The sequence below is a fragment of the Myiozetetes cayanensis genome, unplaced genomic scaffold (assembly GCF_022539395.1).
Source record: "Myiozetetes cayanensis isolate MyiCay16 unplaced genomic scaffold, myiCay2020 scf5-8, whole genome shotgun sequence".
Taxonomy (NCBI): Eukaryota; Metazoa; Chordata; class Aves; order Passeriformes; family Tyrannidae; genus Myiozetetes; species Myiozetetes cayanensis.
The window spans coordinates 60,973,821-60,999,039 of record NW_026087742.1 but is presented as its reverse complement, the minus strand read 5'-3'; the positions used below and the strand labels follow the sequence as shown (position 1 = coordinate 60,999,039).

The 25,219-nt window shown below is 43.7% G+C and overlaps 1 protein-coding gene across 7 annotated transcripts; it reads right to left on the bottom strand.

Annotated features, from left to right (window-relative positions):
- Positions 1-49: 49 nt before the first annotated feature.
- On the bottom strand, positions 50-25,066 carry PHF11 (PHD finger protein 11). Of its 7 annotated transcripts, none has more exons than XM_050334127.1 (14): positions 25,017-25,066; positions 24,370-24,424; positions 20,472-20,587; positions 19,437-19,575; positions 17,672-17,779; positions 16,768-16,901; positions 13,668-13,714; positions 10,156-10,214; positions 8,630-8,696; positions 7,000-7,122; positions 5,597-5,668; positions 2,499-2,556; positions 2,331-2,388; positions 50-1,702 (listed from the first exon to the last, which is right to left on the bottom strand). In XM_050334127.1, exons 4-14 carry the CDS (start codon positions 19,542-19,544, stop codon positions 1,625-1,627), a joined length of 912 nt encoding a protein of 303 aa, XP_050190084.1. In that variant the 5' UTR covers positions 19,545-19,575; positions 20,472-20,587; positions 24,370-24,424; positions 25,017-25,066; the 3' UTR covers positions 50-1,624. The 7 variants fall into 7 exon arrangements, with proteins under 7 accessions (XP_050190084.1, XP_050190085.1, XP_050190087.1 ...); XM_050334128.1 differs by lacking the exon at positions 25,017-25,066 and adding an exon at positions 24,657-24,846; XM_050334130.1 differs by having other exon boundaries at positions 19,437-20,587.
- Positions 25,067-25,219: the final 153 nt, after the last annotated feature.

Here is a 25,219-nt window from a genome sequence, read left to right as displayed (position 1 = left end):
TCACTAGCAAACTAACTTAGACTTTGAAGAATGTTACAAACTTCCTGTGTTACATACACTGTATAAATTGCTTTATTTAAAAAACAACCTAAAACCCAACAGAACAACAAAGGAAAACTGCCAACAAAAAACACAGCCAAACTTACCTCTCCTGCTATATTACTGAATCTTGCTGATTTCACTGTACTTGACGATACCAGTGATTTTGATTTCAGAATTGAGCAAATTTATTTGTAGGCTCTAATTTAGACCTCAATTGCAAGCTATGGATCCGATTTTTTTTTTTCATGAAGTCATCCATATGTGACTGTAACCCTACAGCAGGTATGTATGGACATCTACTATTGTCATCGTATATTTTTAATAACAGAGCTCCACATTAATGCACTTTTGTTTTAGGTGGGGGTTTTCCAGGCAGAATTGCTCTGAGTGGCACTCGAGTCCTAGGCTTGGGCTGTAAGCTGGTGGTGCTTCTAGGCCCAGGGAGGCAGCAGGCCTGAACACTATAAGCAATTAAAATGACTACTATTTGTTCTAGGGGGCACAGCTAATAGTTCAAAGCTTGTTTTGAATGTTGTTATTCTGTGCTCCCATCAGGAATTCTAAATGGTCAGGGGCAGAGTACAGCTGTTGTAACAGGATGTTACACTTGTCATGAAACCGTGAGGGCACTGGAGCACTCTGGTGCTGCTCTGCTTCCTACTGAGGCAAGGGGTGGTTAAAGCAGCGCCTGACACTGCTCTCCCTCCTTGGCCACATCCTATGTAGCAGCAGGGCCAGTGACCACAACTCCACACAGCTTTTTTGAAAAAATGTTTTATTTTGTTAATTTAGCCTTTTGTAGCTAAACAATGCTTTTCTGTATTGAAATAACTTTTTAAAGGCAAAACACAGGGAAGGTGGATCCTTCCTTAATGGAGAAAGGAAGACCCAGATCACTGTTTGATCCTTTTGACATTGTACATGTTCTGAGTATAATGACCAAGGGGGTTTGGTCCACCTGTAAACACTGTTTCACCACTGCCATTACAGCAGAACTAATTACACGTTGACCAGTCAAGCAAGAATAACTTGGGATCTTTAATTCAACTCCTGTTCATGACTCAGATGGCTTCAAGTGCAAGTTCTGCTCATTTATCTTCTTTGGAAAGCCAAAGCACCAATATGATCCTGAAAACATCACTGTCTAGCCACAGACAGTGAAGCAGCTATGGCACAGCCAAGAGAGGGCTCCACAGTTAAAGTGACTCTTACAAGTGTTCTGTTGCAGCTGCTGTTCCCTTGTCTTGGAGCAAAAACTCTTCACTGGAGGGTTTAAAAAAAGCTAAATTTAGTGTATAACACTGCTGTACTACACAGTAAAATCTGAAGACGAAGATTTGGAAATTTTAAGGACTTAAAATTATTGCACTGTTGAGGTATAAAAAATGTGGATAAGATCCAGTTCTTACTTGTGTCCCTGTCTTGGGAGTGGGGAATTTCTTAGGCAGGGACCACATGTGCTCTAGGGTTTCTATCATTAGAAAATCCTAAATATTTGACACCATTACAGAAAGACTTAAGTGTTATTCAGACACCGTACTAGATGTACTGGCTGTGCTCTCTGGGGTAGGAAGGACTTCTTTTAAGTCCTGCAGTAGCTCAATCTTGTGATCCAGTCTTTTTCTGTTTTCCAGAAGTTCCTGTATTTTTTCTTCTGTTCCTATTACGAAAAAGAAAAGGATAAAAGCCTTTATTCATACATAACTATTTTTAACTTAAAATACATGTTACATATGCATAAACACTGCAGAGGCTACGAATGCTTAGTTTAAACTACAGTAAAACCTCTGCTTTCTTCAGCAACATCTTTAACCCACCACTCTGTACGCCTGGGCTCTTCATGAAGAGCTGGACCACGTGTTGGAAGAAGGAGCCCGACTGATGCATCAAAAAAAGCACAAAGCAGTGTTTGCATACTTTGTCATCCACCTAACAAAATCCATAATGTAGCTGCTTTTGAGATTAAATTTAAACCATCACTGCATACGTAAAAATTATTAGTTTAGTTACTAATCCAGTGCTAACTAGCATATGAACTTTAACAATTCCCTTTTCAGATTCCATTTCTATGGCAAAAAGATGCATTTTAAATCTTTAAAGATAACATCTCTGAATTGCAGTCTTGAAGCAAATTTTAGCATACAAGACAATTACACCTAAAAAGAGACGAGTTGGACAACTGCCTTCAACAGCTTGATGCTCAAAACCACAACTCGAGCATTTATTTCTCCTGCTTCTGGCAAAATTGTTATTGACAGTACCCTGATGGGATTAACCAAGTTGTTTACCTTATTTGCAAAGCTCTGCCTGACTGCATTTCTGCTTCTCTCTGTTGCTTCCATTTTCCTAATGTTAAAGATTATTGAAGTCAGTGAGATCTTGGTAACAGGCTTTGCCAGTATTCAGCAGCATTACCATAACCTTACAGTGTTAATTGCAAGTTTTAAATGAAGCACCTGCTTTGTTCGGTCAACAAGACAGAGGTGTTGGTGACCTCTGAGCAGCAAGGTTGGTCTGTGAACAAAAAATGAGTTTTTCTCAGTGTGTGAGAATGTCAGAGTTCACATTCCAGTAAGAAGGAAAAGACATTTTATACAAACTGAATATATTTTTTCTCTTTTGGGGGGAAAGAGAATGTCTCCAAAGGGGTAGAGTGGGGAAATTATCTCCAGATATAACATTTAGAATTACAGAGCCTTAACTGATCAAAAAAGAAAAAAGTAAAGCACCTTTGACCTTCCACCTTCCTGCTGCTTCTTCCTCTGCAATCAGAAAGCCCATAACTGCTGCTCTCTGTGCGTGTACGTGAAAGATTATGTACGTGCACATTTTTAAGTACATTACCCAAAGTCAGGTGTGGGTGTTGGAAACAGGCTCCAGAATGAGGGTGGTGCCTGCTGCCCAAGGAAAATTCTGGGCAGCAGATCATTAGTGCTCCATGCTTGTTCTGACTGAAGAGAAGCAGATGGCTCCTTCTCTCTATAATCAGGGGACACCAATATTTGACAGCACTTCCCCCTGCTGCCCCCAAAAACCTGTGCCTGCCCCTTCACAGTGTTTAGCAGCTCAACAGTGGACAAATCCACAAAGGAAACAGTCCCCTTCACTGCAGGGGCCGGGGGCAGGCAGCCTTCATGGCACTTCCCTGTGGTGCTACGAACTAGCAGGCACGTACTTGAAGAAAAAGTTGGACATTTACAAGTGAAAGCTGAAAAAAACCCCAACTTCTTAGAGACTATTTGGATATGAATTAATAAATTATGAGAAACAAACAAGCAGCTTGGTTAGAGCACAGTGCTAGTAATGCCAAGGTTGCAGGTTCAATCCCCACAGGGGCTGTTCACTTCAGAGCTGAACTCAAGGATCCTCGTGGGTCCCTTCCAACTAAGAATGTTCTGTGAGGATGTATTCAGCATTTGGGTGACCTACAGATGGAAGGCTTACAGCTCAGACATACAGCTTAGTTTCTGTTCTGCCAAAAGGATGTGGCAGAAATAGAAAAAGCCCAGAGAAAGATGTCAGGGATGGGAATGACTGGCCTACGGCAGTGCTTCCACAGGGAGGCAGATAACAGATTGGAAACCCTCTACTTCATAGAGGAAATGACCTAAAGGGAAAGAACATGTATTTCTGTAAAATAAGGAATGGCCTGAGGGACATGGGCCTGGAGGGACCGCCCTTGATCTTCTGAAAGACAAGTGCTGTGGGATGCTGAGTAGAGGAACTGCACAACAGTTTTAAATTTAAGGATCATGGCCTTTGTCTGTGCAGCTGAATTGCAGAATTTGCTGCTACAGTTCCCCTAAAAACAAAAGCTACTGAGGAGCTCAAAAGCTACTGGACAGAGAGCTGACCAGCAGAGAGGAAATGAAAACTGATGGAGATATCTTCCCAAGCAGGATGCACAACAGAACTGAAAGCAAAACTAAAGGAAATCACTTTTCTTTGGAGGAGAGGACAAGGATCTCTGACCTAGAAATATGAAACTGCTGCTGAGGTGGTAGCATGTCCCATATGGAAGGTTTCACATGCAGACACGTTTGCAGTAAAGCTGCAAGAGAACACTTACAGTTCAGAGTAGCCTTGCTGTGCTGACACCTAAGGCTTTACATGATACAGGGTTTACAGGGTTTGCATGATAATGCAACAAATTAAAAAAATGAAATGCAAAAATGGACTGAAGGTAAAGCGTGTCAGATGACCCAAAATCATCAGCTCCAGGAAAATATCAAAGACACGGTATTTATACTAGTCTTCCTTAACTTAGTACATCACCACAGAGACTCCCTATTTAAAGCTTGTAAGGCAGATGACAACAACAAAAAACCCAAAACAAAAAAAAGCCAGTAATTTCCTTCTCTCCCTACAGTCCCACTTTCTTTCCTTTCTCACTGGTTCATTTTAAGAGCTCCTCTTCAATCAGTTTTGGAACCAGCCTTTATGTGTGTTTTCATTGTTGACCTTGAAATGAAGAGGAGGACAGTGGCATCAGAAAAGAAGATTGTGTGGTACAGGAAGAATTGAGCTGTTGGAGTCATGGGGAACTGGGAGAGGGGACAACTTGTACCTACGAGAATCACGTGGTTGTGTGCACGTAGGTGCCAATATCAAGAAATTCTCCTGCCAGCTGAGAAGAAGGTGAAATAATTGATGCAGCTGTGAAAAAAACAAGTATGATCCAAGATTGTGTCACATGAGGAATTCCAAGCAGGGATGTTTTAATGCCCTCAGATGAGGCACTGGCAGAACCTTGTGTCAGACAACTGCAACACCAGACACTCCCACTGCTGAAAAAGTGATTTAAATGCAAAACTGGGAAACTAAAGGGGGAGCCTGGCTTTTTCAGTCAAGTGAAGGGAAAACACCTTCACACGCTGAACCTCAGTGTTAGCTAATTAAAGCCCCTTTCACTGTACTAAAAGCAAAGTTAGAACAAGGCTGCTAACTGTTAGAGAGGGAAATCAGAGCAAGAGACTCGCCTGTCTGAAAAAGTTTTAGCCTTGTTGCTTAAAACAGCTGAGATTGAAGTCCAAGCCCTAGAGTTTCCTTCCACACTGCAGTCCCAAGCAACCACTTCCTTGTTTCCATTTCACTCTGAGCATTCTCATCTTGTTTTTCAAAGCATGTTACAATTGCCACCAGGCCCAGCTAAGTTCTGCCAGTGTTTGGCTGTTGTGTTTCAGTTAAAGGTATTAGTCTGAACACTTGTCAGGCAGCAGCAGAACTGTAACACAGGCAAGCTGCTGAAGAGAGGCTGCAGAGAAGGAACCAAAATAAGCTGCAGGAGGGGGGAGTTCCCCTGGGGCAGAGACCCTTTGGTCTTTTAAAACTGTGGAACTGCGAGTTGCCTGCCCCCTTCAGCAAAATCGGCATAGTGTATTTCTAAAGATTCAGGTAGCAATGGCTTTTATTCAAGAGTTTACATTATACTGAAAAAAAAAGTTCCTTGGAATTTTCATTTTAAATGATCACTTTACCAAAATTCTCAGAAGAATGACTTCAATGCCAAAACCCAGACCAACTGCTACTGGTCTGACAGCTTTTCTGCACGTACCTGAATGAATATTTGTCAGTATATTTTCAAACAGTCCACAGTCAAACAGTGCCATTACTGTCTCTTCATACTCTGGGGAAAGAGATAATTTGATTTAATATTACTGAGTAAAGGTTTACAGAGCCCTACATTAGAAGTAACACAAACCAGTAGTTACTTATTTTCCATCACACTGATTGCTTGAGGTTTTAGGATGTCTTCCTTCTCATACAACCTATATTGAGAAAGAAGGATCAAGTTGTCAATTCTACTTTCTTTTTACTTTTCTACAGATAATAATTCCCTTTTTGGGTCTGCACCACATGAACAGTCCATTTAAAAAAGAGCAATATACTTAAGTCATATTCCATTCCATTGTGCCAGGACTGTGTGATGGCAGGGCTGACCGTACCAATTCCCCCTGACAGATCATGTGACGTTGGACAGAGCTATTCCTGTTCAGTGTTAAAAACCATCCAAGAATTATGCCTCAATTTCATACCTGAAGCTTCTGTTGAAGCAAAATACAAAACCTCACAGAGTTCAACTGACCATTAAGAGGCTTCCTTTGTGATGCAGGCTCGGAATCTCTAATGTGTGCTGGATTTCATTGCTGCTTCCAGCAACTGGTGTCATGTCACACACAAGCTGCTCGTGAAGGAAGACATATCCAGGTGGGAAATTTCACTTTCCATGCATGTGCTTCGGTTACTTTGCATAAAATAGCATTCTTTATGTGAATGTATTACTCATAACTTTGTAAAACCGAGAGGACAATAGGAGAGGAAGGTTTGAAACGTTATTTAATGGTGGTGTGGACAAAGCAACATTTAAACTGGAACTCCCCAAGAACAATGTACTTCAAAGAAGCTGATCAACTGATGAAAATCCCAGACAGGCACTAACAGCTGACAGTTCAGTTGTAACAAATCAGCCGAAGACTTAAAATGTACATACTCGAGATTTTTCACTCAAAAGAAAGTGCTGATATTAACAGACAGCTGGTCCCTGTGTGAAGCTGTAAGAGCAACACAGACTTATGATCCAAATAAAACCTTCCAGTTCTCTTCAGGACCTCTCTCTTTTTCCCTGCCTGGGAGAAGAGGCCACTCTGAACCTCCCTATGCTTATGCCAGTGGGTAAAAAAGTGGCTTTAAAAATTCGAGTTAGAAGGTCTCACTAGAGCATGCTGAGTTGGCAGTTCTTATATAATGTTGAGAAAGAAGTTCCTTGGAATTTTAACTTTAAACAGTCATTTAAAATGGAAGGTCATTCTCAGCCCACTGCACAGCTGCAGAAGTAAGACAGGATTATATTTAGCACTACAGTATGCCCAGGAAGGTGGCCCAGGGCCAAGTATCTGGCATTCAGATTCAGATCCGCATTTCTGCTTTGAAAGCAGAGTCCCCCGTGAGTCTCCATACCTGTTTCTGAAGTGTTGTCATCCATTAGTTTTTCCTGTGCCAGGTGAAGTGTGTCCAGCATCTCTTCAAATATGTCATCTAGAAGCCCAGCTTGTTTGCATTTCCTGACAAGGTCTATTTGGACTGTTAAAACACAAAAACACACTCATACAAGTGATCTGTAAAGCAGGCTTTACTCCCTTTCTTCAGTAACTAAAACTTTTTGGCCAAAATCCTCCCTCCAGTAACAAATACTTCTGCAAATCTCTGGCTCCTCCAGCTACCCAAGCAGCCCTTTTCAATGGGAAAGTGGTCTGGCAAATGTAAGCACTATACTGGGTGTAAAATTCCTTAAGCTCTACGTTTAGCTTCGTTCATCAAAAGCAAATATCTCAGTAACTCTAATGTGCCATTCCTAAAGACTCCTGGAACTCTCCAGTGCAGGAAACAAGTGATTTGTCTTGCTTGTCTTTCTTCCAATCCTTAGGACCACACCATGGACTGAACAGGCTAAAGAAAACAGTGCACAAAGTGAATCAGTATTGGATTTGGTAAAAATTAAGGCTACTTTTACTCCAAATGATCCAGGCATTAAACTTGTTTATTACAGCCCAGTTTACAGACCTACTTTGTCAGATTTGGATTGACAGGGAAATAACTGTCTTATTTTTAATTAATCTTGGAGCAGCAGGTCAGCAGCAAGTCTCAGTAACATCAATGCAATGGGCTGTTCGAAAGGCAAGAGCTATCGGACAGTTCACAGAAGTCTGCCAGTCTCCATCAAAAACACTACGTTTTACTGGAGACATTTGTGAGAAAAGAACCATCATCTCACTTACATGTGATGCCCTACAAGTATTTCAGGATTCTTTATAGATTTTCATGTCCTTTACACTGATAGTAAAAGTTCAGAAAAAAGCACTAGGCAGCCACCTGAAATACCATGCCCATACACTAAGCATATCCACAGGGAGGTGAATAATCACCACTAGCACCTTCCAAACTTCCAGGTGACAGCAGTATCCCAACAAGCAATTGCAGCAGGAGCTTCGGGGTAACATGAAAAGTGCAGCACTGAAGGATGGGTCCTGTGGTCCATTTCACTGTTGTAATATGCTATTTATGCAGTAAAATACTATATTGTGTTAAGCACCCTATGTACACCCAGGCTTCAAAAGGTGCTGCTCCCACATCTCACAGGACCTCCTCAGCTATCCCACTCCAGTGCACCACCCTGCTGAACTCACCTCTCTCCTTCAGGAGAGGCTCAGGACAAGGAGATCAAAGCGAAAGAGGACAGATTCCCTTTTAAATTCAACTGATACAAAACAGGGAGGTGAGGCAGAGGCACCCCCATTTGCAGGAGACACAGAGCTGAACGCAGCAGCCAGAACAGGGGCATTCTCAGGTGAATCACCAGCTCACATCACACAGCAAGTCTCACTCAGCCAAGCCACAGACATTTGTTTGCTGCACAGTCATTCTGCAAATCAGACTTCTGCTGCCATGCTCAGAGCTTGGACAGTCACTCATGCTCAGGAGAACAGTGAAGGTACATTTGCAGCATCGCTGCTATCAGCTATCTTCAAGCTCTGGACTTCAGCATAACAGATCATAATGCCTCCTAGTTGCTCTATAAAGTCAGTCTCACCTTTATGCCTGTTGTTTTTTCTTTTCAGTATTTGTAAATGATTTTCTTCTGCTTTCTCTTCTGTTTTCTGTAAGACAATCAAAACAATATGTTTTTACATCGTACTAACATTTACTGCTGTTTTCATTATCAGAAAGATAGAAAGCAGCCTGCATTTCTGTGAATAGTCAGCTTCTCTGCACAGCTAGAGATATTCCTCTTCAGACATTCCATTTTTAAAATACAAGCAAAAGCTGGTTCAAAGCAAAAACACTAAGAAAAGCCCAACGCCTGAAACACCACCCTCCTTAATCATTTCATTTGCAAATAGCAGAAAAGTTAACAAATGTCTATTGTTAACTCCCAGAGCAGATGATGTTTAGATCCCTAAATCTAAATGGGGACGATTTGGAAGAAAAAGGGGAATTTGTTTTCCTTTGGACAGGATGCAGTCATTCTCTCCTGTTCCATGTCATACCACAGTACTGTGAACATTTCTTCAGTTCTGTCCCAAAACTCCACCAGTGTAAACATGCATTGCTTACACAGTGGTAAACAATTTATCCCACAGTGATAAATCCTGGAACCGCTCAGCTTTTTATTTGCAGTGTTTGTATTGATTTCCGAGATAAGTAGCATGGCAGAGGTCCAGAAACAGAGCAATATTGTGGCTAACAGGTCAAACAAATCTCAGTTATAATACCAGCTGAGAAATTCTTGGAGAAAAATAACCAACCCTTATGACAGTACTACATAAATGCTGCAAAGATCATCCACATCCCCCTCATGTGACCTCCCTTTAACCTCAAGACCTGGGAAAGACAGACTATTTTCCCCAAAGAAAGCTGGACACCAATTCCTATAGAAAGAGGAAATCCCAACCCCTCCAAATGTCAAAGAGAATTCCCACACACACTTCTGTAGAGCCAAGAGAATCACCTCCAAACTTAAAATAAGTTCTATTTACAGGTTTTCTAACAACAGCCTGTAAAACAATTCCCTCTGCAACCAGAGGGATGTTTGCTTGATAGCTCCAAACCCTTGGGAAGGCCATCTGCAGAGTCCAGAACTGCCTGATCTGCAATGAAAGTCTGCCAGGCTTACCGTGAGCACAGTGTGCTCACACAAACAAGTGCAGGTTTAAAAGGCTGACTGACTCATCCAGAGCAGTTTTTCGTGGAAGCCGTGTCAAGCCCTAAGCAAACCTGAGGGGCGTAGTCCTTCCAAAGAAATGGAGCCCCCAAAGGGAAGCTCTTTCTGTCCATGCCAGGATCTCAGCCACCGAGTCAGCCTGGTTTGGAGGGTCCTACTGCATTTGTGCCACGTTACTCAAGGGCAGTGCCGGCTCTGCCTGAAGCGGCTCCAAATGCAAACAGTTTTGGTTTGACAGAATGGCAAGATCCAAACAAGGCAGGTGTAAAGGACAAGCAAACTGCTTCTGTGAGGAAGTCTTTCTCTGAACACACAGTCAAAATACTTCACTAAATAAGTCCTTTGCTGTAGCAGATGTGGGTTCCTGTTTTAGAACTGCTGAAATTCAGAATTACCATTTCTTCCGTGATGGCAGGAGAGGTCAATGTGTATCTTCTCTTCTTATTAGCTGCACCTAGGAATCAAGAAACAACAAAGAAACAAATGCAACAACCTCAGACTGACATCTACATATCATTCAAATTCTCTCTTTTCCCAAAAAGCTACTAAAGTGAGACACTTTGGGTGGCAAGGCAAGAGTACGCTTCAGCTTCCCCAAATACCTGATATTGCAGTGGAATTCACATTATTTCCATCTAAGTAAAATTACAATCCTGAACCATAAGAAAAAAGTGCAAATCACTGTAGCATTAGGATATCGCTTTACCTCAACAGATTTTTGATTGTTGCAGAGTGAACTTGTTCTCCCTGGCAGCAGCACTACCTCTAGTGGTAAAAACTTCCAGCAAATTTATAAAAAACTATTTTTTTTTTTTAAAGACAACTCTTGTTTATGTTAATACACCCTCAAAATTAATACTGCATAAAGAATTATTTTAGGTGTCCCAAAGATATACAAATGGCATTAGGTTTTTCACTGATCTAATAACCCTCCTAGAAAATCTCCAGAAGCAGTTTGACTTGTAACTTGAATATTATTTATGCTACGAAGTGTTTTCAGTGACGTGGTATGAAATCTCTGCAAAATCATCTGCTTTCACTGCGTCCTTTCCATTAGCATGCACCAGCCTCTTGCCAGCATCCTAACTGGCAGCTTTTGGAAACAGCTACAGTATCAGAGAAGAATAACTCTGGCAAGGAAGACATGGCAGGAGCAGAGAAATCCTGAGAAGAGTTCAACCACCCAACAAAACCTGAGGATTTTAAGTGCTGTGGGGTTATATGCCTCCTTCCGTATTTAAGTCCAGAACCTCTGGACAGCACTTTAGTAAGGTCTTTCCTGTTAGAAAGCATCCTGTCAAGAGGAATGAGGTGTCACTGTTGTACAAGGAGGCTGCTGAAACAAGTTTGGGCTTTGGGTACTGATGCCGTACATTTGTATTTTCCATGGTGTGAAAGAAAATCATAGCCTCCGACTTGATCCAAAATAAAGTTGCATGGCCTAATTTGCGTCCAGGAGACACAGGTGTAGATACAAAGTGTTCCTTGTATGACATCTTTGACATGTGATGGGATTTTCTAAACTCTCCCTGATATCTGCCGTGAGGTTGTCTTATACAACAAGAGGAACATAGTCCGAAGAGCAGCCCAACCCCTCTTGCCCTGCACAGTGCCTGCTGCTCTGTGTCAGCCTTTACTCTGTCCATATCCAACATTTCCAGTTAAGCAGAGGTTTGAGCCTGTTTCCAAGCCCAAACTGCCCTCCTGTCCCTGATGTGTAGAGCTGCAAAGAGAGTTCTTGGCCCCTAAGGCATCTTATCTGCTTCCAATCAAACAGCAGAGCCCTGACAATTCAACACAAGAACATTGTCTCAACAAAGAACAAGGGGACGTTCCTTGACCCTATTTTCTTAAAGCTACTGGGGAAAACAGGCCTGGATAGGCAGCTCGTGCTCCCACACAGCCCAGTGCTGGCTCTGCCTGCCCCAGAGGAACAGCTGAGTTACTTTATCCAAGTTGGATCCTGAAAGTCAGAGCTACCATGAAGCCAGAGCACTTCCATCCCAGCCTGTCTTTCTCATCGCCCTGTGCAGACCTGCACACAACTCAGCACAGGTGTCCCTGCCTGCCCAGATGGCCCTGATGGAGCACCTGCTACTTCAGCCAATTCCCCGGCTGATTCCCCCAGCTATTCCGAGTGCCACGTGTGCATCTGAGAGCTGCTTATAAGCAAGAGATCTTTGGCTTGGGGAACAGCTACTCTCTCAGACAGGTAGGAGAAGCTGATTTAGGAGGCAGGGCAGACACTGCCAAGAGAATCCATTTACCCCTCAGAGGGTCTCCAAATTAGGTGCCTCTGGAAAAACTCTAGGAGAAAGCTCTGTTCTCAGGGAATAGGCCATACATTGTATGTGCACCATTTGGCAACACAAAGACCTTCCAGTACCTAAAGAGGGCCTACAAGAAAGCTGAAAACTGACTTTGTACTTGTATGTACAAAGGGCATGTAGTGACAGGACAAGGGGGAATGGCTTCAAACTGAAAGAGGGCAGGTTTAGTTGAGATATTAGGAAGAAATTCTTTCCTATGAGGGTGGTGAGGCACTGGAACAGGTTGCCCAGAGAAGCTGTGGCTGCTCCATCCTTGGAAGCATTCAAGGCCAGGTTGGATGGGGCTTTGAGAACCTAGTCTAGTGGAAGGTGTCCCTGCCCATGGCAGGGAGACTGGAACACGGTGACCTTCAAGGTCCCTTCCAACACAAACCATTCTGTGATTCATCTTCATAAGATTTAAGGCCTCCTTATGAAGGAAGTGGTCTACAGAGCTAGACCTAATACCTTAATCTCATCTCATACTGGAAACAAAGCAATCCCGGCCCTGTCCAGTACTGGAGCGGGAAACTGCTTGGGACCCTGGACAGACCCAACAGACTGACAACCATTAGACCACAGAAATCAAATTATTTTAAGAAGGGAAGGAAGGTCAGAACTCAGAACTATGGATAAATAAAAAGCAGAGCTGCTAAGCAAACTAAGAAGCTGCATTTGGTTAGTGAACCACAGCAATATCAGATATTAAACAGAGGTATGTCTGGCTAAGAAGCCCCAAACACTATGACTAAAACTTTAAATAACCCCTTAAGTGGCATCATGGTGGAGCAGGACTTTGTCAAGAAGATTGGTCAAAATTTGCTAGACCCCAGTGGGAGCACACCACTCTCAGCATGAATGCTCACGGTCCAACTGAGCTTCACTTCACAGTAAAGGTTAGTCTAGGACCCACTTCACTTTGAGCAGGGTTGCGTGCATTAGATTAATAAAGTCCAGCTTTGGCTGGTTAATTCAGTGAGATTTCCAGCTACCACTGATTCAGCAAGGATCAAGACTGCCAAACTAAGCTGCATTTCTGTAGCACAGGAAGAAATCCTTAAACAGGTTGTATAACCCTTTTGTTACACTGAAAAAGTTCTTTGGAATCCTTCAGAATGAAAGGCTCTATTTTAGAAACTACTGCAGTGAATACAGAAGATGCAAACATGAATGTCTGAACATAACTACAGATAAAATCTCAAGGTGACCTCTTCCATAACAGCCTGTCTTTGCTAATCAAGTGCAAACTTGGCTCTCCTGTCTCACATGGACTTTACAAGCTGCCTGGGCCTACCTGCCGGAACAGAGTCAGAATAATTCCAGGAAGGATCAGGTCCATGGTGGTTTAAGTCAGTTTTGAGGGAGATTTAGGGAAGATTAAATTTAAGCATTCTTCAACTAAATTTAAACATACTTCAAAAGACCTTCTTGATTTTTGTGCATACATGTGGATCTCAACCAAACCACTCCTGCAAGGTCAGAAATCCACCACTCAGTATGAAGGTGGAGTAACATTTATTTTGTTCAAATGAATTACTGACTGTAAGATGCAAACTTTTAGAACAAATGAAATCAATGAAGGCATTAAAGAAACTCACCATAGTGACTGGTCCTATTGCTTGGGTCATGTTTTGGGCAGAACACTCTAAAATTTCAGTTCAATTTTAAGGAAAAGAGAAAAAGTGTTAATAAATATGTAAACAGAGTTATGCTGACTAATTTTAATAGATATTTCCCCCTCTTTTCATTGAACATAAACTGAAAGACACTTAAAAAGAATTATCAGAATTTTTGTTCAGCATTACCCACCTAGGAAAGCATCTGCTGTGAAGTCACAGGCCATGCACAAGCTTGCATCTGTACTTTTAGAGCCTCGCTGGACTCTCAACACTGAAGCCTTGAATGACCAGTTCCATCAGCCCACTCTGCCCAGACCCGCCCACTGCTCAAATCCCGAGTCAGACACACTTCATCTGCTGTGGCGATCGCTGCGTCAGAGGCAACTCTTACTGGAACGAGGTTAATGCTGCCAAGGGGAAACACCACAGAACTAACATTCTGCTCCCTCGCCCTGCACCACCACGCCAGGAACCTCTCCAGCCACACCTGCTCACCAGACAGCTTGAATTTAAGAGCCCTGCTTGATGTGCTGGTAGAGCTGCACAGCACCACCACATACAGTGCCAGAGACTTCCTTGGAGATCTCTGTGTCCCTCCATTCCCACTGCCTGTGCTGACAAGGTGGTTCTCAAATCCTGAGGAAGTCGGGCACCCTGTTTGAGATCCAGTGGCTTAAAGCTGCTCAATCCATTCCTTAAAGGCTTTAGTAGTATGCAAGATGGGAATATTTTCACTGGTTCTAGGAGAGCAATGTGAATTCCTTGGAAGAGGCTAAATGCCACAAATATAACTGGAAATATTCCTTATCTTCTGGTTACAATAACGTGCAGAGAACATGAACTAGCTTTTATAATATGCCTTTCTTACAGAAGGATCCCAATTCACTTTTTAAGCAAAAATGCCTTATAAAGAGCATGGTTTAGTTGAACTCTTCCTTACAAATCTATTTGCCAAGCCTACTGCTCAAGCCCTTGGAAGTAATTTTTAAAGGTAACTGCATTTACTAGGACATTTTCTAATTATTGCCATTCTTTTGTTTTAACAAAAATAAAAGCACTGCCCTTAGAAATGCAGTCTGTTTCCCTGATAAGCCAGCTTTTTTGCATGAAACATATTTTTACGCACAAAAAAAATCAGATTTAGGTATGCCTAACAATCAGAAAGCTAAGTAATGGAGACACCTTATTTACATTCCTGAATATCTAATATTGTCCTTTGGAGTTTGTTTTTCTTTCTTTCCCTCCCTTCAGTTTTAGTCTTTCCTAGTTAGAAACAACCCTCCTACACACAAGAATATCTTATAAAGAACAGACAATATATTTTACTACTCAGGCCACTTCACTTGGAAGCACTGCCCTACTATCATTTTTGCAAGACAGCGTAACAAATTGCACTTATTTCCCCACCTGTACTCTTACTGGCCACTTCCACAGCACCGTATGCCTCCTCTTTTTGCTGCTGCTTTATTTGCTTTGATAATCACTGCTCATCATCACAACAACAGCAACTCAGGATTTAAAAGCACCAGCTCTATCTCTCTCAAAGGAATTCTCTTTCTTGATGTGCTTTTTAGTATGTCATATTTCACCATGAAAAAGTGCAGGGGTTGTCAGTCCACATCCACTCTTTTTCAAGTCTACTCTCCAATAATTTCAGGCTAGCTACAATTTTTGCACTTTATTTATGCCATTGATATGGTGCAAAAAATCTTCAGGTTCCTTGAAGCCTGCCTCACTGTCTTTCTCTAATCCAGTCCTTTCCCATCCCTCCAATACAGGTTGCTATAGTCAACTTTCCTGTATTATTGCCATGTAGGACACACAACCAGTCTCACAATGACATTTTTAAGGGTCTCTCTTCCAAACCTCCAAGGTCACCAGCTCAAAAACCCACTAAATCAAACTATATATTCAACCACTGCTTTACCAGTTTCCATCTAGAAAGTCCCACTTATTTTTCAACATCTTGAGAAGTTCAGTCTTCTTGAGCCCGAGTTATCCTTTCTAAAGATATATAATGAAAGCCATTTATTCTGTGATCACAGGAAGCTTCCATCTTCCTAGCTACAGTCTTCCATGAGCTTGGCAGACTTCCAAAGACTTTATAAACATAAACCAAACACACCATCTTCCCTATACAGCTGGGCTTACAGCCTTGCGCAAAGACATATTCATTTTACACTGAGAGCCCTAGTGAAGCAGCCAGGAGTGCAAGTGCTTTGGTACGAAAGGACCCATCTTCCACTGCTACTAAGGACCGCACTAGTCCACCCTTTCTGAAACAAAAAGTGATTAGATGATCCCCTAGATTAATCTAAGGCTAACCTGGCCTGTGATTTCTCCAGCCTTGCACAGAAATGAACATCAGGGGTTTTATGCACTTTAGACTTTACCACAACTTCAGCATTTCGAAAGGTCCCTGAAGTCCCAATTTCTCAACCACTTCATGTGCATCCTGAAAACAACTTGTTCCATTTGTTATTGGCAAGGCAGGCAGCCCAAGGGCAGAGGACACCAGAACTAGCATGATCAGGACAGACACTTAGAATCCATTTAGTCACGTTAATGCTAGTAGTGTACTTGAATTACAAGGTCTTTCGTGGGAATCAAAGTTCTCTGCTAGTACAGGGGAGGAAAATTACCGGAACTTGCCTAATGTGAACAGACCTAGAAGTACTATAGCCTACTTGTGCTCAGACTGCATTTACTGGAGCTTCTGAACAAACAAAAATAGAGAATTTCCATGATATTAATAAAAATCTTCGTCCTTGAAGATTAGCTAGATAGTCAGTAAGGACTGCCTGCCTCAGTTTTGGCCTAGTGAACTTTCAGGTATGTTACAGGCTCAAACACTAAACAGATTACCCCCCACTGCTGTGAACTTTTCCTGTGAAAGGAAAACTTTTCCCCCGGTGCTTGAAAACAGAGGATCAAGCATCACTTCAAGAGAGGAAAAAACACTTCCTTTTCTAAAAAAACCTTTAAAAACCACATGACTTTTAAGTCTCTCTTCCCGACACCCCCATTACCCCCATAAAAACGCTAACAGTGCTTAGTCAGAAAACACTTGGGTAAGTACCGGTAGACTCCCTTCACTTGGTCGGTTTCTATGGCTGCGTCGTCGCAGAGCGCGCAGAAGTAGTGGTAGCTCCTGCGGCAGGCTCTCTCCTCACAGCCCACAGTGGCTCCTTTCTTGCGGCAGAAGTTGCACACCTAGGAAGGAGACGGGGTGTAGCAGGTAAAAGTCACAGGCGGCTACTGAAAATCTTGCCACGTAAGGCAAACACCATCCCCTGTGGGAAAATCCAGTATTTCGTTGCAAGTCACCTCTGTGTAACTCATTAGGCAAGCTCACTCCTGCAAATTCCTACCTTGGTCATAATTTCGGCCACCTTTTCGCTATCTTTACCTCTACTTTATACTGATACATTTGTAAGATGATGCAAAGAGCCATGTGAGGGCACTGGGTAACTCCCCCAAGTTATTTCAAGACCAACTGGTATTAGTGTTATATACCAACTGGTATTTATGTTTTCTAGGATAACTTCATAATGAAAAGAGTTCCACCCAGGATGCAGGGGAGGAGGGCAGCTGAAGACAAAACCAATTACAAAAAATCCCTCATATAAATGGCCTTCTTTCTGCTAAACACAGAAGATGCTTCCCTTTACACTTATGGATTGCATGCCTTTGTTTCAGGCACTGGTTTAGTCCTTTACCAAAGTCTTAGGAAACTTCGACTAAGGACTCAGAGGTCAGGAAAAACCAAACAAACGAACACCTGCATTTTAATACAGAATGAACTAAATTTCACAGAATATAATGCGAGTGATTCTAACACTAAATCTGTAATTTCCTTAATCTTAGTAGATCCAAAGGACCAGATACTTTTATGCTGATTCTTTTTAAAGCACAGGACAAGCCAGACAACCTTCAGTACTATGAGACTGGACTAAGTGCAGATTCAGAAACAAACTCCTTACCAGCCGCTTTCCTCTCCTGAGCTCTTTCAACACTGATGCCACATCAAACCTTATATCCAGATTTTCTGGGTTATACTCTTCAGATTCCACAAATCCTGAGGAAAATAACTAAAGACAAAAGTGACTCAGTAACCAGTACAGAAAAGAGATGAAGAGCACATCTTTTCTTCTTGCGCTTGCCCTACCTAAAGAGGTTGATTTTCCTCCGTGTTTTTAATAGGCTTCACCTACGCTAAATACGGAGCCACACTTAAATATTTTTGCAGTCAAAGGAAGCTCCTCTTCTACACGGGAGATTTCACATGATGTGAAAGTGAACTAAGAAAAGATAATAAGGTAAGAAACTTATTAAGGAACACAAATGAAGAAAATGTGGACTTCCAGCCTGCTCAGAGTTAAGGAGGAGAAGCCAACAGACCTCCACACCTTGAAAATCTTGTTATGTGCTCAGTTCTTAAGACTTACAGCTGGATGCAATATTTCTCCCTAGTAAGATTTCCATATAGCCCAATGTTGACAACAGTTGACTGCATGAGGACCATAGGAACATTTTACAAAGCCTGAGAGAAATCCACAAAAAATATATATACATGCACACTTGGACCACTTTAATTCCCACAGAACTGCTGAGCCATGACGATGAGTGAGGAAGGGGAAGTTCTTGACAACTATTTCCCAATAATTATAAATAGCTAATTCCAAACAAAAGGGAGCTACCCTTTCATCAACTGGTAGGCACAGTCTGTCTGCTCAGAAGGTGATAGCTAACTGCAAAAAGCCCAAACAGCACAGATAAGTCTAAGGCAAAGAAATGAGTAAAGTTACTGGCAGGAGAGAAGGAAGGAGAGAGAGAGAGAAGAGAGAGGAAGAAGTTTCAACACTGGGGCAACATTAAAGCCTTAATAAAACTGGTTTCAACCAAAGCATCCAAGTAACACTGCAAAAGAAGTATCAAATGTTTCTGAAATATTCTGTGACAAAAAGAACTAACCAACCCAAAAAAAGTAGCTGAAAAATAAAGATGTAGACATAAAAACTGTGAGAATAAGAAGGCTGGAACACCGAAAGCCAAAAAACTGTTCTAGCCACAGACATGTCCTGCACTAAATGACCCTCAGCTATATTCTCCCTCTCCTTAAGAGAGAATACAGCATCTGTACTTGATTCTGCATACCAAGAGCCACCTCCACCAAGATTCCAGAATAAAGGGGAGGCATTCTGACAGCAAGAAAAGTAAATGCGTTCTAGGATCACAGCACATTTCAAGCTTCACAGATATTTTTATATAATATATTTATGATTTTTATTTCTTATTTTTAATTAGGTACAGATTGGGAAGTTTTCTTACTTTCATGTATTAAGTGTCCATTTTCCTAAAAAGGTTTCAGTAAGTACACATCTTCCTGTGTGCAGATAAGAAGAACTTCCTTCTTATCCAACTTAGTGTCTCAAGAAGACCTATTACTACTAGTACACTGTATGTGTGCCTAGAACCACTGATCAGCAACAGACACACATGAAAACACCACAAATCAACATGTTCAGCTGTGCAGCCATGGCCTCTCCCACTCCAAAATCCTGGCCAAGCCCTGCTGCTTTTCACAGCTTTTCAATCTAATATAAACTTGCTGGTTTGAGTAACCAGCCTTTCAAATCAGACACCACCGTGTCTGATCCACCATCAGAACAAAGGAGCAGTGGAAATTTCTCAATTATCCCTTCTTTTCCACTTGTCTTAGGTACCGACTGACTAAAAGCCACTCACCAGACAATCCTGATGAGCTGCAATGTCTCTCTCTTTGGCAATATACATTACAGAACCAGCCTCCCCTTCTGAACAAAAGGCACACGTTCTTCTCACCATCTTCGCCATTATCCAGAAAGCACCTAGAGCGGGAAAAAAACTGGGACAAAACACAAAGCAGTTGATGCAACTACCATATGCCAAGCAGGACAGAGGAAAGCAGAGATTGCTAGCACTTGCCCTCTAACTGCTCCTTCTCTTACATCTCCTGAACCTTGGTGCTTTGCTCCTCCAGCAACAACTATAAGTAGAACAGGCAAAGCCCACTCTCGGGACAGCAGTGGGATAGAAACCAGCTCACAGGAGCTCCAGCTGTTAGAGCAGGAGGAAAAGTGGTTTATCTCTTCTTGTGAAATCACTAACAAGTCATAAGGGGCAATACAAGTTTTTCAAGCTTGCTTGGCAATATCTGCCTCAACAACAGGAGTAGCCCAGCAAGTCATGCCCTAAGGAATGAAACTCCTTCTACTTGGAGAAGGTCAGTTACTCATAACAGCGCTTTTCTTAAAGTACTTTTACCACATGTGGGTCTGCAGGTCAGCAGAGGAGAGAAAAACAACTGTCCCCAAACTTCTACAGTGCCTTCCAGGAGTTCACAGAAAACAAGGAAGAAACACTTATTCCTTACTGTAAGAAAGATGTAGCAAAGAAGCACGGAAAGGCCTGCAAGTAAGAGGGGGCAGAAGACAGAATCAGAAATGAGAAACTTGAACATTCTCTCTCAAAGAGGTGAAGCGCTAACAGGAGTGACAGAATTTTCTCTATGCCCTGGGATTTGTCCCAGGAACACCTGTTCTCTTTTCCTGGCTGTATCCACTCAAGTCTTAATTTTTGTTCTTCACACAGTCTCTCTTTTCATCCAGCAGCTGCAAAACTTTGAGGCCATCTACTTATTTCACAAAACCAGTCTACATGCATTTGGACGAGACTTCACGCACATCCCCCACTGGTAGTTTTTAGAGCACCACACCACAACATCAGTAGCAGAAGTTTTACTTTGTGGTTTTTTGTGCAAGTCCACCGCAGAAATCTTCAACAACTTCCTACTCCTACTAGGTGTGATATTCCAAACTGTCCTTTGCTGGAGACGTCACCTCTGACACCACAAACTCCTGTATGACAAGGGAAGAAAAATCTGCGTTTACTTTCAAGAAATAAGATCTGAAGCTAAATTACCCTAGTGAGAGAAAGGCAGTAAGCCCCAAGTACAAAATCTCATAGTCCAGCAAATCTTGCAACCTTTATCTGGCTTTCAACAGACAAACTGTTTTCATAAGTTCCCATCTCCCTTGCATAAAACAGACTGGACGGTACCAAGTGAGAATTGCACCGGAGTAGAAGGGGATTTTTTATATGTTTTCTCCCCTCTGGCTCATGCTACTGAGAGTTTACTTCATCACAACAAGCCACTTTACTTTCACACACATCTGGGGAGTTTTCCCCCCACACACAACCTTCTACCTCTTGTAAGCAAGGCAGGATAGGGACTGATTTCCAATATTCATCTACACAGTCTCCATCACAACAGTTTCAGAACTTAAGCATTAAATAAATATGACAGAAACAAACAGAAATATATATAAACACCAGAAACAGAACAGAACACAGACAGAAATTAAAAAGAAGAACCAAGTGGAGTTTGAATGGTCTAGAATGCAGGAAAAGTTCTCTGCAGCAAGCTAACACCTGGAATTGATGCAGATACATAGGCTCTGCTCAGGCCCAGTCAGAAGACCCAGCTCTAGGAAATTTGTGAGGAAGAGGCTAAAGATGGGAGTCTACAGTCCCTGGTGTTCTTACAGGCTCAGAAGAGATCACTTACCAAAAAACATCACAGGTAAAACAGACTCAACTTGGGGATATTAACTGAATTTATTACTAATAAAATCAGAGCAGGATAATGAGAAGTAAAATAAATCTTAAAAACACCTCCCCCCACCCCTCCCTCCTTCCCAAGCTCTATCTCCTTCCCCAGTGGTGCAGGGAGATAGGGAATTGAGGTTACAGTCAGTTCATCACATGTTGTTTCTGCTGCTGTTCAGGAAGAGAAGTCTTTCCCCTGCTCCAGCATGGGATCCCTCCCACATGAGACAGTCCTCCCTAAACTTCTCCAGTGTGAGTCCATCCCACAGGCAACAGTTCTCCACAAACTGTTGCAATGTGCATCACTCTTCCATAGGGTGCAGTCCTTCAGGCACTGCCTACTCCAGCATCGGTCTCCCCCAGGGCCACAAGTCCTATACCACGAAACTTGCTCCAGTGTGGGCTCCTCTATCCTTGGGTCTGGAGGTCTCTCCCAGGAGCATGCTTCAGCATGGGTTTCCCATGGATTCACAGCCTTCTTTTCAGGCACCCACCTGCTCCAGCGTGGGTCTCCTCCAGGGGCTGCAGGTGATTCTCTGCATCCCCATGGTCCTCCATGGGCTGCAGGGGCACAGCTCCTTCACCATGGGCTACCCTAAGGGGCTGCAAGGAACACAGCTCTGGTATCTGGAGCACCTCTCCTCTCCTTCTCCACTCAGCTTGGTGTCTGCAGAGTTTTCTACTATCCTCTCACACACACACATACATAACTATATAGTTTTCTACTACATCCTCTTAAGTATTTTTACTCCCTTCTTAAACATGTTATCACAGAGGCATCACTATCACTCCTGATTGCCTTGGCCTTGGCCAGTGGCAGGTCCATCCTGGAGCCAGCTAGCATTGTCTCTTGTCTGATACGGGGGAAGCTTCTAGCAGCTTCTCACAGAAGCCACCCCTGTAACTCCCCCGCTATCAAAACCTGGCCACATAAACCCATGACACCCCCACAGGAGCCTTGCTTCAGTTCCTTGCTCTTCCCTAGCTTTCTGCTATGGAGTACTGCCGAGAAGAGGACATGGAGCTGAACGAGGCAATAGATCTGGCTGGGTCTCCCATGCAAGAAGGGGGAGGCTAAGGGCAGGGTTCCAGTTTCACAGTTTAATTACGTTTTCACCTAAACAACATCTTGCTTTTGCAGGGCTTAAGTCAGCCACTCATGGACTCCAGTGGAACCCCAGGATCTGTCTGAAAAGGTACAAATTCCTTGTTCTTTACTCTGCTCTTTCAGTTGCATTCATGACAGGGCAGTTCTTATTTCTCCTACTGTGTCTTGTTCCAGTTGAGGAATCTGTTCCTTGTACAGAAGCTGGTCTGCATCTTTGATCACCTCCGCCACTTCTCAATCCCTTCTCTACTCTTACTATGCTCCAAGAGGAGCAAGCCATCTCCAAAAGGGCAGGCTACCATTTACACTACAAAGTCGCTCTGTACCCTTTTCTTAATAACTCTTAAAACTCTAATCACACTTTAGACTGCTTCTGAGCAAAGAGCTGACACTTTCATAAAGCTATTGCTGGAAGCACAAAGCAGTGAAGAAAATGCAAAGCTCAACACGCGATGAGGCCCACAGTGATGAGAGCAGACATGGAAAATGGATGGAGGGCCAGTGGTTTGCGCTACTACAGCATCTGGGATGGATGTGAGGAGGGGTGGGAGCCACGTGGTCTCATTCTTCCACTTGCTTACCAAGCCTGCACCAACTACTCTTCCTAAGTACACCACGCAGTGCGACCACAAAGAAAGGAACGTTGGGCAACAGTCCCAGCCACAGCACGTTGCACAGTAACGGTGAATAAGGCATAAAAGTACCCCAATTCATACTGAACTGGGAAGGTGAGAACACAACATGGAAACTGTAGGGATAGATCGACAGGTTTGTCCTCCTCACCCTCCCCAGAAGGGATACCTTTCAGTGAGACTTGTGTACTTGGCTACACCAAGTCACACAATCACAGGATCAACCAGGTTGGAAAAAAAATCATTGAGTCCAACCTACGACCAAACGCCACCTTGTCAACTAGACCATGGCACTGAGTGCCATGTCCAGTCTTTCCTTAAACACCTCCAGTGATGGTGACTCCACCATCTCCCCGGGCAGCACATTCCAATATCTAATCACTCTTCCTGTGAAAAAGTTCTTCCTGATGTCCAACCTAAACCTCCCTATGAATTCACCCAGAACATTAAGCTGTGACTGCAGTTGTATTGTTAGTGCTTTCTAGAGCTATTCTGCAATGACACGCACATATTTCAGACAACCCAAAAGAACCTCATATATTGCATTTAATAAACCATACTCTTCGTGAACCCGACCAGCTCCTCTGAATGTGACCAGACCTACAGTTAATTGACTATCCCTGCACCCATTGTCAGGCCTAGAATTGTGGGTTTGCAACAAGTATGTATTACAGACAGATCCCTTTCCTAAGTGGCATCAGATAGTGCAGAAGACATCAGCACTACAGTTACTGCTCTGACATATCAATCATATTCCACTTATCGATGTTGGATTTTCATCTCCTGTTTTAATAGTCAATCCCTTGCTGTCACAAAGTCCTTCTGCAACCCTCGGCTTCCACTTCCACTGTCACAGGAGCAGGCTGTGGGAACCCAAAGGGACCAATTCACCTACACGAATGGGAGGCCCTTCCACTGCCCTCCAGTCAGAAGACAGAGATGCAGCTGAGAGAAAGGAACAGTCACACCTGGCTGCTTCCTCTGTACCTGTGCCATTTCCTCGAAGCAAGGCTGTTGGGGTTGGTTTTGTTTTCGCAACAGTGACAAAAGGCAAGAAGCCGGGAAAGGAAACAGAAAGTGAAAAAGGACAAGAACATTGTTGGCAAGAGCACACTTGTGTTACTTCCAAATACGTCCTGCTGAAACATCTCCAGACCCAGTTCTGAAAGCATCCTTGCATGTAAATACACGTATTTTACACGGGAGGCACAGAATGTCACGTGGCACATCCATAGGGGGGAAAGGAAAAGAACCCAAGTGCCCTGACTTCCAGCAGGCCAAAGAAACCCACCGCCTCAGCTCCAGCTCTGCTCTTCTCTTCCCCGCGGCGCAGCGAAGGGTTGGATCTACGGAAGCAGGAAGACAGAAGGAAATGACACATCAGCTCCCCCCCACACTCACCGTGCCCCCCGTTTCCGCTTTGTGGGAGAAGAAGCCCAGCTGGAGATGGGACGGGTTAGGGTTAGGGATGGGATGGCTCGACCCACAGGGGTCTCTCCCCATTAACCCTAAGTCATTACAGCACAAACACAGCCTTTGCAAGGAACAAAAGCAACCAAAATCTGCCCTTCTGATCACCTTTCACTTGGGGTCACCTCGTTCCAAACCCCTGCCATGGGCAGGGGCATCTTCCACTAGACCGGGCTGCTCAGAGCTCCCTTCCACCTGGCCTTGAACACTTCCAGGGACAGGCACCCACAGCTTCTCTGGGCAGCCTGTGACAGGGCCTCACCGCCCCCACGGTAAAGAATTCCTTCCGGACACCCACCCTAACCCCGGAGCCGCCTCACGGCCCGCCCGGCCCGGCTCCGGGCGAGCCCCGGCACGGCCCATTCATTGGCACTGCGGGGACGGGGGGTGTGGGGGGGAGTGACCAGCACTCAGGAGGGGCCGAGTCCCACGCGCTCCCCCCCCCCGCGTGCCCTCGGTGGCACTTACCGCCCGCTCGCGGCCCGGCTCGCGCGCGCCGCCGCTCCCACCGCCCCTTCCCCCGCCCCCAGCGCTCCCGCGAGGAAGTGGGCGAGCCCGGCTGGGCCCGGAGCATGCGCGGTGGCGCCCGCCGATGCTCCGCCCGGCGCACCCCTCCCTCCGGGCGCTGATTGGCTGCGGCCCCCGGGGCGGGGCCTGGGACCCGGAGCACG